Raw genomic sequence first — 14,416 nt, forward strand, 5'->3', positions numbered from 1 at the left:
AAAAAAAAAATTCAAATTGTTGGACAAAGTATCCACTCCTCTGAAATCATGGATCCCTTGTGCTAAATCATAAAACTAAAAACCACTATCATTAGTATTAGCACATAGGGATTCCTGTTGATTTAATTAACATTGTCATGTTTGGAAACCACTAATAAATATGATCTGGCTGTGATTTATTTAATCCTTTTGCTTTACCCAAAGACAATCTCATGACTTGAGTTTTGTTTTTTTTTTCAACAGATAAATGCTAGGAATTGATCTTGAATAGTAATCATGCACACATTAAAACAAACAAAAAAAATCTACAATTAAGACCTGATTATTTTAACTCTTTATTGTTCCAGAAGAAAAGATATGAAACAACACACTGCTACTTTTAAAATCTGACCATAAAAGGATAGCTGTTAAGTTGTGAACGTTGAAATTATTTTGAAAAACAAATTCAACAAGTTGTAAAACTTTAATTTTTACATTATAAATTTCCTAAAATTATGCCTTAGAATTTTTGCTTCTGAAAGATATCTGGAAATCTTTTCATTAGCTCATCATTTCAATAGCTTTTTAAATTCAATTTCATTTTCAGTTCAGAATTTTCTTCTTTCTTCTTTCCCTTCCATTACTCTTTGAGAAGGCAAGAAAAATAGAACCATTATAAGAATGTATAGTCATGCAAAAACAACTGTTCACATTAGTCATATCCAAAAAAAAAAAAAAAAAAAAAAAAAAAGGAAAAAAATTTGTTTCAATCATCTGTATTCTGAGTTGATCACTTCTTTATCTATCTATCTGAAGGCAGACAGCTTATTTTATCATGAGAACTCTGTAATTATGGTTGGTCATTATGTTGCTCGCAAGTTTTTCAAAGTTGATCATTTTTATATTATCTGTTATTATAAATTATTCTCCTGGCTCTTCTCACTTCACTTTGTAGCAGTTTAAACAAATATTATCAGAGTTTTTTGAAACCATCCTTTTGTTCCCCTTATTTTTCTGAAGCACAATAGTACACTCTCACATTCATACACTATATGAATTTTAGCTATTTTCCAATTGATGGGCATCCACTGAGTTTCCTATTTTTTGTCACCACAACAGAAACTGCTATAAATATATTTGTATATATGGGGCCCTTTTACTCTTTCTTTGATCTATTTGGAGTTTAAAAAACTTTTGGGATATAGCTCCAAATTGCTTTTCAGAATGATTGGACTAGTTCACAGCTCCAGCAACACTGTATTAGTGTACCTGTTTTCCCAACACTTGCCATTTTCCTTTTATGTCATCTTAGTCAATCTGGCTATGAGGTCGTAATCTCAAAATTATTTTAATCTGTATTTCTCTATTATTAATATTATATATAGAGATATTAATAATATATGTTCTATAAAGCATTTTTTCATGTAGCTATTGATATATAAGATTTTTTTTCACTCTGAAAATTGACTATTCATATCCTCTGATAATTTATCAACTGATGAATGACTCAGTTCAATTATATGTATTCTAGAAATGGGACCTTTACCAGAGAAACATGATACAAAGATTTTTTGCCAGTTTCCTGCTTTTCTTCTAATTTTAGCTGCACTGGTTTTGTTTGTGCAAAATCTTTTTAATTTTATGTAATCAAAATTATCCATTTTACCTTCTATGAATTTCTTGAACCTCTCTTTTGGTCATAAATGCTGCCCCATCCACAGATTCAACAGGTAATTTCTTCCACCCTACATTATTTTGCTTATGATAACCTATATAAATCATACACTATTCTGAGCTTATTTTGGTATACAGTGTGAAAGGTTAATCTATACCTAGTTTCTGCTAGACTGTTTTCCAATTTTCCTAACTTTTTTTGGGAGGGGTCAAATAATGAGTTCTTGCCCCAAAAGTTGGGATCTTTGGATTTATCAAACACTAGTAACTGTGCTCATTTGCTTCTGTATACACAATAGTTTTTCACATTTGAAACTGAATTCCTTGAAATTTGAAGTCCAAGCACTAAAAAATAAAAACAATTGATTTTTCTGAATCTTTTCATGTTTATTGAAACACTAGTATATAGCATTAGTGTGTGATTTTTTTTTTGCACATTCAGTAGCTCAAATGCACAATTATTTTAATCTAAGTTAAAATACTATATTGTATTTTGAAAACTGAAAAACAATGGAATTTCAGCATACATTCCTGAAAGCAAAGACTAAATTAATCTTTCCAATTTCATCTTTCAGTCCGTTATTACTCTGGATGTTCATGTTCTTGTCCTGGAATTAGCCATCGAATACTTTCAGTCCGAACAGTAGCATACATAATAAAACTAACTAAAAAAAATAAGGAAAATACAAGCAACCAATCCACACTTTTCACCAAAGTGCTGGGAAGAGGGCCTATTTGGTCATCTTCAGTCACTACCACATCATTCTTGGCTTCTATCCCTGAAAACAAAATCAATGAGTCAGTATGTTGATAGATGGAAAAAAAATGGACAACTGAATACTCAGAATACATAAAAGGAAAGGCCAGGTTTAAAAAAAAAAAAGAAAAGAAAAGAAAAAGAAAAAAGACAAAACTGACACCAAATTCCCTTTTCTGTTTTTGTGGTTCTTAAAACTTCTATTACCTTTCTTATCATATAATTAGTGAATGAATCTACGCACAAACTTATTCAACTTTTCAAAGCTAGAATATCACTTTTTCACTTTCTGAGCAAATATAAAATATTTAAAAAAAAAAAAAAAAGCAATTTGCCAAGAGAATTTATTTATATTATACTTCTGTAGTAGAAAGTCTGCAGACTTTCCATCTATACTTCTAAGCATGCATAAGAACATCAAGGATATTGTAGAGGGAAATTTTCTGCATTGGGAGACAGTCAAATTAGTTGACCTTTAAGGTACCCATAAGTGAATCAATGAAAAAGCATTTATTAAGCACTTATTATGTGAAAACAATATGCTGGGGATATAAAGAGAAAAGCAAGAGTACCTACTCATTAGGAACTTATATTCTATTTTGATTATTTTTTGGTTTTGTTGAGAGGGAATCTAGGATTAAGTGACTTATCACACAATTAGTGTTAAGAATATGAGATCACATTTGAACTCAGGTCCTCCTGAATTCAGGTCTGATTCTCTCTCCACTGCTGCCTCAAATCAAATTAAGGCAATTCTAAGGTTCTATCTCACCCATCAGATTGACAAAGATAACAAATGTGCAAGGAAAACAAGAGATATTAATCAGCCTTGTTGGCAGAGATGTCCACCATGCTAGAAAGAAATTTACAACTATGCCTCAAAAGTCACTAACCTGCAATACAACAAGCTATACTGCTATTTAGGCTTATACCTCAAAAAGATCAAAGAAGAAGAAAAAGGACCTTTAAGTACAAAAATATTTAAAGTCATTCTTTTTCAAGTGGCAAGAAACTAGAAACCAAGAGGGTGCACATCAACTCAAGAATAATTGAACATACCATAATTTTATTGTACCATTTATAGTACCTTAATAAATTACTAAGAGTTTCAGAGAAATCTGGGAATACCTGTATGAACTAATACAATTATAATGCGCAGAACCAGAAAAATGATTTATTTATTTATTTAACTACTACAAATACAAACATCTTTGAAATTAGTTAAGAACTGTGATCAGGGGGCAGCTAGGTGGCACAGTGGATAGAGCACCAGCCTTGAATTCAGGAGGACCCGAGTTAAAAATCTGGTCTCAGACACTTAGCATGTCCTAGCTGTGTGACCCTGGGCAAGTCACTTAACCCCAGCCTTTAAAAAAAAAAAAAAAAAAGAAAGAACTGTGATCAGTGCAATGACCAACATGATTCCAGAAGACTAATGATTAGTTTGCTATCCATTGTAAAGGACTGAAACTATGAAAAGGTGTACTTGAATCAGACAACTGACAATGACTCTATTAGCATATGTTTGGAAAATGGCCTCTCTCACTGTCTGGCATTAAGATAATCTTAGGCAAGGATTAGAGGGTAGGATGAGAGAGGCCAGACTTCATTTGGTCAAGTGGAAGAAGAAAAAGTGGAGATTCTGGACTCCAGAATGGAGAAGAGATCTTTGGCAAAACTCCTGGCACTTTGCCTGCTTCTTTCACTCCTCTCCCTAAAGACCAAAGACTTTTACTTATCCTGACTCTGGCTGATCTTGAGGCCTCCAGGGAGCAAGTCTGGACTTAACAATCTACATCCTCCAAGATGATAAATTTAAAAACCAGAATGAGACACATTTCTGGTTATGAACGATGTGGGAATTCCTTTTGCTCAGCTTGCACATCAGTTACAAGAGTTTTTGTTGGGAGTTTTTTTGTGGGGAGAGGGAAAAAAGTTAATGGTAATGGTGATGGGAAAGGTAGGAATAGGATCATCTTCCCTGACAAAAAATGAACAAGAAGACCAGAAGGAATCATAGACATATAGTACAACTTTAAGAGTTACATATTGAATCTATTTTATAATTCAAAAGAAAAGCTTTTCATAAGAGATATGCAATAAGTACAATCTTCCTCTTATTGCACAACATATGTGAAAATATTCATTTTATTTGGTATTTGTTAAGTTCAGAATAAAATAAAGATAAAAGGGGAGAAAAGGGGAAAGTAAAAACAAAAACAAACAAAAAAAAAAAAAACTTCCTCACTTTCCTCTCTTTATTACAGAGGGAGAGAACCTAACTATGGAATACCACATATGTACTATAGAGAAAACATACTAAACTACTTTTCTTTTTTTCCTCTTTCCTTTTTAATCTTCATTAAAAGGAGATATTTGAGGCAGGAGGGAGAGGATGTAATGGAAATTACTGTGATTTAATATTAAAAGGTATCAATAAAAATAAAAGGAAAAGATTTTTAATCAGATTTCCAACTTAAAAGATGCCATAAAGTTAACTCCTGATAAGCAATTTTTAAAATGTTTGCTAAATACCAGGAACTATGCTTGGCAACAGGAATAAAAGACAAAAAGTAAAACAGTCCCTGGTATATAGTGTATTAAAAGATGGAGTAATTCAACAAATATCTCAATAAAATTCACTAAAATGAGTCAACACAATGATTTCAATAAAAAGTTAAGTATTGTAGCATTTCAAAAAAAAAAGAAAAAAATGTAGCATATGATTTTTTAAAGTGAGTAGCCAAAGAATTACAAACTATCTAGAAGCCTCAAACCTAGATACCATGAATATTTTCTTCAGGAGAAATAGTACACAATTAACGGCAATATTGTGAATGACTTAGCTATTCTCAGTAATAGTGATTCAAGACAATTCTGAAGGACTTAAGATGAAAAATGCTATCCATCTTTAGAGATAAAAACTGTAGCCTAAATCCAGAGAGAAGCATTCTTTTTTTAAACTTTTTCTTTTTCTTTTTTTTTTTTTTTGGTCTTATTTTCTTTCAAACATGACTATATAGAAAAAATTTTTAAGGATCGTACATCTATAAATCTAAATCAAATTGCCTGCCTTCTCCATGAATAGGAAGGGAATAGAGAGAAAAAATTTAAAACTAAAAATATTTTAAAAACAAATGTTAAAATTTTTTTTCAAAATACATTAAATAAATATATTTTTATATAGAAAAATGAAACATTAAAGAAAGTAGTAACTGGAGAGAACAAGTACCAAAACAGAGCAAAAAAAAAAAGAAACATTTTATCAACACAAAATAACTCTTTACCATTATACAAGATATTTCTAAGTGCTGACTATATTAGACCATTAGCTAGTTAGAACAAAGATCATTATCAATATTAAATTAGAATAAAAATGAAAAGGAGCTAGGCCTAGAGTTGAGGCAACTCAAACACAGTCTATTTTAACAAGCTGTTTGTTGACATACACACAAAAAAGGGAAATGAACAAAAGATATCAAATACAAACTATCACCTTCTTTAGGGAAGCTTAACCAATGCAAACAAGTCACCACTAAAGAAAGATCAAATTAGCAAAATACCGCTTTGCCAGAAACACCCTATCTCTTTGCCAAGGAAAGAAATAAAACAAGGATTTAGAATATAAAACTGACAGATAGATGGTGCTGTGGGAAGAATACCTGGCCGAAGTCAGGAAGACTCAAGTTCAAAAATGCCCACTCAAATGATTACTAGCCGTATGATCCTGGGCAAGTCACTTAACCTTGTTTGCCTCATCTATAAAATGAACTAGAAAAGATGTAAAAGAAAAATTTGTTCAGCAAGCTTCTGATTATTAACATCAAGGCAGGCAAAAAAATAAGGAGATACACACTCAACCAAAAATAGATTCAGCAGGCATTAGAGAATGGGAGGTAGAAGGATAAGAGGCAGCTTCTTGGATGTGTTTGAACTCCATGAGATAATGGGATCTAAAGTATAGCTATGCCAGTGAGTGGCCCAAGTGGAGTCATTAAAGTTGTAGTATCAGAGAAAATGCAAAGTCACGTATTAGAAGATTCATCTATACACACACTGAAATTGCTATGTATAAGACAGGTTAAAGAAGAAAATTGTGAATTAAAGAATAAGTTTTTCTTGTGGAAAACTGGAAAACTCCCTTAAGAGGTTAGGATAGAGAAAGTGTAATATAAAGGAACTTCTAACAGTATGATCACTGTCCTGCATATCTAAGAATTCTTACAAGCAAGGGACCATACTATGACTGGATCCCAGTGAAGAAATGAAATGAGAAACACCAAAAGTCACATAGATAAGGTCGAGGTTAAATCAAGATATGATCTGGAAGTTATAACTCAAGGTTAAGAACAGGAAGCCAACCATACCAACCAACTATCCACAAATGGGTGCTGAAAACAGCAAATTATTTCAATGTCACCAAGAAATGGTCAATTACTGATTTGTTTGGAAGAATTTAAAGAGGAGAGTTCAGCTGTACTCTTCCTACTCTTCCACCACAATGGTTCCTACCCAATCTTTAAGCTTTAATTGCTTAAAACTGTACTACAACTTTTGGCATACCCTCATGCACAGACACTGAAGTTTAGAAAAATGAATACTGCTCTGGGATCCAGTTTTATCAAACTATGTGTCGTGATCCCATATGGGATCTTGTAACTGAATGGGTCACGAAATTATAATTTATTATTAGTAATTAGTAAATTAGTGTAAAAAAAAAAAGTTAAAAAAAAAGATTTATAGATTTATTTTTTATATCTATATATCCAGGGAAATGTAAAATTCTCTGACAAAAAGGATACACAAATGGAAAAAAGTCTAAGAAGCTCTGTTCTAGGATATAGGAGCTTTATATTAGATCTATGTCCCTTGCATCTTGTCTGTAAAAGGAAGACTCAGGAAGTAACCAAAATACAAGGTATTTGAACAAAAAAAAATTTTTTTTAATTTTTTAAAGGATTCAAAAACAATGTTTTAGAGAAATAATTCAACAAAGCTACAAATTTTTTAAAAAAGGAAATGTGTTTGAACAAAGGAGGCAGAAACCATTAAAGTCATTAAAGATATTCATCTAGAGTATCTTCTTACATACCTGTTTGATTAAAAATGAAGGCTTTTAGAGTTTCCAATGTCCGATCTGTATGATTAAATCTCGCCATTGGTTTGGCTCCTTGAAATAGCAGGATGTTGGGAACAGCCACAGTGCCAAATCTGGTAGACAGACTATTTTAAAAAAGAAGTATAAAATCTCAAGTACTTAATGGCAAAAAGAAGGGGAGAGGAAAAAGTTTAGTGCAGTGGCATCAAATCCAAACAGAAATGGGAGTTACTAAAACCTACATAAGGATCTCTACAGATTCATACTGAATTAGAAAACTATATAACATAATCTATGTTTTACTATATTTCTATTTATATTGTTAAGCATTTCCCAATTACATTTTAATCTGAGGCCATACTCAAGAGTGTTGTGAGCCACATATTTGACATCTCTGAAGTGATGGATAGATAGAAAGACTTGCGTTTAAGTTGTCTCTGATACACATTAGATGTGTGACAATTAGATTATAAACTCCTTGAAGACAGAAACTGTTTTTTCCTTTCTCTGTTTACCCAGTTTTAACAAAGTCTTTGAAAAATAGTAGTTATTTAATAAATGTTTGCTCACTTGACTATGAGCAAATTAGGTCTAGACCCACCTTCACCTCACTCCAATCCCCCAATTTATAGGTTCTATAAGTATAGCCACCAGCAGTCACAACTTAAGTGTCATATAAATGCCCACATGTACTGATTATCAAACTCATCACTGTATCTTCTTGACTGCTGATGCTGTCAATTACAAGCATTAATTCTTGCAGAATTCAGTAACTATAAGCAATTAGCAATGTACTAAAGCATGGAACTCCAAACTCTTCAACAAGCAATGTCTTAGAGCTGACATGTAATTTTCCTAAGTACCATAAAGCCAGTTTGTCAGCAAAAGATATGAAAATACTGCATCTGAAGATACTGAAACAAATTAATTCATTCACAGTTTTTCAGAATTACCAATGAAATAGTGAATTACATTTCACTTCTGGTAATGCTTACTAAAAACCAGGCCAATTATTAAGAAGCTTAATGAGTTAGTGAATAATCTTATTACAGAATAGTTTCAAAAATTTTACTTTCTAGTCAGACAGTTACTTGAAATAACTACAAACAGAAGTGGTTATCTTCAACATAAAGAAGATCCAACTAAATCTTCAACATAAAGAAGAGCCAACTCACTTCCAGTTGATCAATGATGGACAGAGGTAGCTACACACAGAGAAGAAACACTGGGAAGTGAATGTAAATTGTTAGCACTAATATCTGTCTGCCCAGGTTACATGTACCTTCGGAATCTAATGCTTATTGTGCAACAAGAAAATGATATTCACACACATGTATTGTATCTAGGTTATATTGTAACACATGTAAAATGTATGGGATTGCCTGTCATCAGGGGGAGGGAATAGAGGGAGGGGGGGGGATAATTTGGAAAAATGAATACAAGGGATAACATTATATATATATATATACACATATATAAAAAATTAAAAAAAAAAAATTCTTGACCTTTTGTTCTTCCAGATGAATTTTGTTGTTATTTTTTCTGGGTCAATGAAATAGTTTCTTGGAAGTTTAATTGATGTAGCACTAAATAAATAGATTAGTTTGTCATCTTTAAAAAAAAAAAAAAAAAGAAGATCCAACTCACTTCCAGTTGACCAATGATGGACAGAAATAGCAACACCCAGAGAAGGAACACTGGAAATTGAATATAAACTGTTTGCACTACTGTCCTTCTACTCAGGTTACTATACCTTCGGAATCCAATTCTTACCATGCAACAAGAAAATTGGATTTACACACACACATATTGTATCTAGGTTATACTGTAACACATTTAATATGTATGGGATTGCCTGTCATCTAGGGGAGGAAGTAGAGGGAGGGAGGGGAAAATTTGGAAAAATGAATACAAGGGATAATGTTGTAAAAAAAAAAAAAATTATGCATATGTACTGTCAAAAAAAATTATAATTATAAAATTAATTTTAAAAATTAAATTTAAAAATATATAACTTCAAACAAAAATATTATCAAGTAATTTTTTTTTTTATATTCTTTTAGGGAACTCCCAATTAGGAACTTTATTACTGCAGATTATTTCTTTACCAATGTACCAATCAATAACCTCTCTAAAACTTTATGCAAGTATTAAGATTTGGTGGGCAAAGATTATGTGCTTCATTGCCTACCTTATGACACTGGACATATCTCTAAATTCTCTATGCTTTCATTTCCTCATCTTGTAAAACGGGGTAGATTAAACTAAATCAGTGGTATTAAACTCAATTAGAAACAGATTCCTATAGCTCATATATTCAGAAAACCACAAATTAACATTTCCCAATTATATTTTAATCCAATTCAGGCCTCACTTGGAAGTTTTGCTGGCCATATTGAGTTTGATACTTCTAAGCTAGATGATCAGTGAAATCTCCCTAACTCTTAATTCTTATCATTTATAAAAGACTCAGAATCAAATTTTATGACATATTGTCTGATCCCCATTGCTAAGAATTTGTTTCCTATTTTTTTCAAGTATTTTTCTTGTTTTGTTGTGCTTTATTTTTTATCTACCTATTAGAAAAGATCCACAAAGGCAAATAATATGTTATCTAAATTTTATATCCCCCAATCCTACCATAGGGCATTCACTATAAGCACAGACCCAGTAAACATTTAACATTTGTTAAAGATTTGTACACATAAGCTAATGCAAACTTTTCAAAAATAGTTAACCTTTCAAAATCAGATATTCAAATTGTATTTTTGTTTATTTTATTATTTAAAATGAAAGCAATTTCTTCATTCATAGGATAAGATAATCATCAGCCCAAGCTAAATAATAGCACATTCAGAATTAGTACGGTACAAATTAATAAGGTTTTACTGTAACTAAAATGTTTCATCATCATATACCTTAAAGACCTGAGGTTTCAGAATACTTTAAAAAACTTTAAAAATTATATAAATGTGAGTTATCATGCCAACCTACATTTCAGGAAGACGTTGATTTAAGGCTTTTCTCTCTATGCTATCCTTTGGGCTATGTAACCCTAAGTAGAAAATTCACTTAAGTTCTCAGGGTCTGGCTGGCGACTGTTGCTGATCGGCTTTGGAAGAAGTTTCCTCACCAGAAGTTTCCCTCTACTAATGAAATAACAATTCTATTTTTGAAAATCATTAACTTAAGGAAAAAGACATTAATACTTGAACAAGTCATGTATTTTATTAAGTAAAAAATTAACTGAATATTAAGAGCAGTTTGAATATTTTGTTATTTAAAAAAAATCAAAGCAATAAAGCCATTGGGGGGAAGGAGCAGAATATATATATATATATATATATATATATATATATATATATATATAAACTTAAATTTTTCAAATACCACATTTCTAATTATTTCTTAAATTCAGGCCTTGAAGGAACTTAAGAGGATAACATATAGATGAGAAATTACAGCTTTAAAAGGCCTCAGAAAAAAGACCAATCTCTGGGGCAGCTAGGTAGTGCAATGGATAGAGCACCAGCCCTGAATTCAGGAGGACCCGAGTTCAAATTTGATTTCAGACACTTAACACTTCCTAGCTGTGTGACCCCGGGCAAGTCACTTAACCCCAGACTAAAAAAAAAAAAAAAAAAGAAAAAAAAGAAAAGAAAAAGAAAAAAGACCAATCTCTCTTAATAAAGCATTTCAATATTTAACAACCTTCAATATTAAGATAAGAAACAGCCTAACAGAGTCAATTTGACATAGACTTAAATCCTACCTCTGACAGTACTGTGATCCTAGAAACATATTTTAGTTTTATGATGCTCCAGGCAATTCTAAGACTCTAAATTACTGATCTGCTTTTGTGGAGGGTATGCTTCAACCTGAAGTTTCCTATGCTAATTAATTCACAAATCCAAACCAAAAAATATAAACTGATTTGTCATTATACTTAAGCTGGAACTTATACCCAATTTCTTCTTTCTTTATCCTTAATTAGATAATATCCTATATGTAATCATTATAACCAAATTTTTTTTTTTTTTTGAGAGGGAGAGATGCAAAGTGAAGTGGGAGATTTCTTATTTACAATTGAACTTTTGAAGCAAATCTTGAAGTTATAGCTAAGGCAGTCTTTCACAAGCAACTTAAGTCATAAAAAAAGCACTTGATAAAAGAGTACCTGCTGTGCTGAGAAGCATCCAATGCCAAAAAATGAAGAGATGGAAATGCTCGTGGTAAAGAATTGAAATGTGGAGCCAGACTGGCAGAAAAGCGACACCAAGGGGTATAAAATAAGACTAATGTACAATCACTGCTGTTTGGGTTTAAAAATTCCATCAGGTCCTATGACAAGAGAAAACATATGTGTTTGTTAATTAAAAGCACTTGCGGTACAAAAACAAAATCACACTCCTTTCCTTCAAGGAGTTTACATTCCACTGGGGGATGCAACCAAAGATATACAAAGAGATTTCCAGAGGAAGACAGCCATGACATAACTGCATGTATCAAGAAGGGCCTCTTAGAGGAAGTGATAGCTGAGGTTTGCTTATTGTTAATGGTTAACATTTATAGATTGTTTTAAGGTTTGCTAAGCACTTTTAAAATATTCTGTTCTGTCTTTATAACAATCCTGTTATTAATATCCACATTTGGCACAGACTATGTAGCTCCACAGTCATTATACTAGTAAGCAGAGAAGCTAAAATTTAACTCAGAACTTGCTAATTCCAAGTCTTACTCTCCATTTATCATCTAGCAGCTTCATATCACCTTTGAATACAGCACACTAATTATGAATTAAAAAGTGATACAGACATAGACATAAAGGTATTCAACATGTCCAAAAGAAACATGTCATAAAATCCCATATCAAACTGAAGTACTAAGTTCCAAGGAAAAAAATGTAATATATGTCGAGCTTTCTGAGTCATGTCAGCAGCCTCACTCATTAGCCATATTGCTTACAATTTTCACTGGCCATTCTACATATCTAGAACTCCCTCTTCATCTCAGTCTCCTGGCTTCTCTGTCTTCTTACAAAGTTTAATTGATCTTTAATTTAATTTAGTTTAATTTAATCTTTAATCTTAGTTCCTTATTTTTTGTTTGTCTTGTATAAACTGTTCTCTATATATCTATATATGCTATCCCTTGTATATACCTTGTTAGAACAAAACTGTTTTAAATTTATCTCCTCCATTAAACTCTGAGCTCCTTGGAAGAATGGACATGTTTCTTTCCTTTGTTTGTAATTCCAATACTGAGCATAGTGACTAGTACATAGCAAGTACTTAATACATGCTAAGTAATTGATGAATGAGGGGAAAAAAAAAACACGTGTTTAAGGATTTAGTTAAGAAAGATTTGTTGTAGAGGGCAAATGTTATAAATATCTTCCTTTTTAAGCCTTCTTATCATTCCCTTGTAGCAAATGCAGTTATTTTGGAATTTTTCATAAATCCAACAATATCTATTTTCAGAGAACATGACTATATAAGCATTGACTTTCAGACTGCGCCATCCTAACCACCATAATTAATGTTCATCTTATCAATTCTCAATCTGAGCTATGGTGGATAGAGATGGTGATGATCTTACTAATGATTCTTTTGATGAACATTTGGTCCAGCCCAGGAGCTCTGTAATCATTCAGATAACCAACAATGAAATCCCATCAGAACCTACTTTGCACTCTTCTCTTCTAGCCACTTTACATGAGTCAGGAAATAAAATTGAATTTCTTCTTGTCATGAAGCAGGTAGAATATGATATCATTACTCATAGGGGAAAAAAGGAGCCATATATTTTCTAATACAACTCAACTTTTTTTAACAGCATCAAAATTACAAATTCTTATGTGAACTCAAACTGATATAAAGCTGATTTTTTCTGTAGCATTATAAACCTTCACATATCTAGACTCACCAATAACTTAAGGTCTTAACAATACTCTTAAATAATCTTACCCACTATTATGAACTAACTAGCAATTCTAAAAATCTATGAAAAATAAAAATTCCTTATAGCTTTATTTAGTTATATGTTAGTTATTCCTCCAGGGAATAATTGCACAGAATAATGTTTCATAAAAATGTAAAGAATCCAAGGCTTCACTAAAGACATTTTCTTAAGCCTTGAGGGTGAATCTCTCTGTGCTCAAACTCCAACAGATCCTACACCAATACTGAAATTACTTCAAATATTGAACCATTCCAATGATGAACTATATCTGTACAGCTGATATATAAAGACTCATTACTAGTTGGCTAATTAGATGACAAATACTTTTTTTTTTTTTCTGAGGCAATTGGGATTAAGTGATGTGACCCTGGGTAAATAAGTACTTTTCAAAAGAACCAAAACAAATGCTTGAATAATACTTACCTGTGATGCATTTAGAATTTGCAAAGTAAAACTTTCTAAGCCAGTAATATTTCTCTCCTCACAATTCACCTTTGGGCTTTTTACACTCTCTGTACTATTAGAGTCCTCTTTAGGCGGTGGACTTGTAGGCACAGCTTCAAGAACTAAATTATGTTCTTCTCCTTTATCAGGAATATTTGCTCCAGATCCAATAAGAGAAAAAAGGCTCTCTCGGATATTACATCTAGAGCCTTCAACTCCAGCATCACAACTGCCAGTATTGAGGTCTTTTGCCTCTCCTGGAATCACAGACATTAATTGATCACCATTCACTTCATTTCCCAGGGTTGCATAAGATACTTTCTCAGTTTTGTGCTGTTCTGTCTGCCCAAATCCATGTTCTTCATTAGTTAAATGCACAACATCTGGACTGAGAGGTAGTTCAGTTTCAGTGTGTCCCTGCTGTTCAGACAATAAGCCTTCACTTTCCTCTGCAACAACAAAAAGGTATATTTGCAATGAATATATAATTTAAAATAAATGAT

General features: G+C 32.0%; 1 protein-coding gene across 3 annotated transcripts in view; it reads right to left on the reverse strand.

The window, feature by feature from the left end:
* Positions 1–2,019: 2,019 nt before the first annotated feature.
* The window catches only part of LOC141556564 (UPF0461 protein C5orf24 homolog), a 48,640-nt gene continuing 36,243 nt past the window's right edge, over positions 2,020–14,416 (reverse strand). For all 3 annotated transcript variants that reach the window (XM_074290896.1, XM_074290895.1, XM_074290897.1), the window contains exons 3-6: positions 13,893–14,362; positions 11,686–11,849; positions 7,503–7,633; positions 2,020–2,432 (exon numbers count right to left, since the gene is read on the reverse strand). In XM_074290896.1, the coding sequence (XP_074146997.1) occupies positions 2,236–2,432; positions 7,503–7,633; positions 11,686–11,849; positions 13,893–14,362 (962 nt within the window). In that variant the 3' untranslated portion in view covers positions 2,020–2,235. The remainder of the gene's footprint in view (positions 2,433–7,502; positions 7,634–11,685; positions 11,850–13,892; positions 14,363–14,416) is intronic.

This window comes from Sminthopsis crassicaudata, chromosome 2, assembly GCF_048593235.1.
Source record: "Sminthopsis crassicaudata isolate SCR6 chromosome 2, ASM4859323v1, whole genome shotgun sequence".
In the NCBI taxonomy this organism is placed as follows: Eukaryota; Metazoa; Chordata; class Mammalia; order Dasyuromorphia; family Dasyuridae; genus Sminthopsis; species Sminthopsis crassicaudata.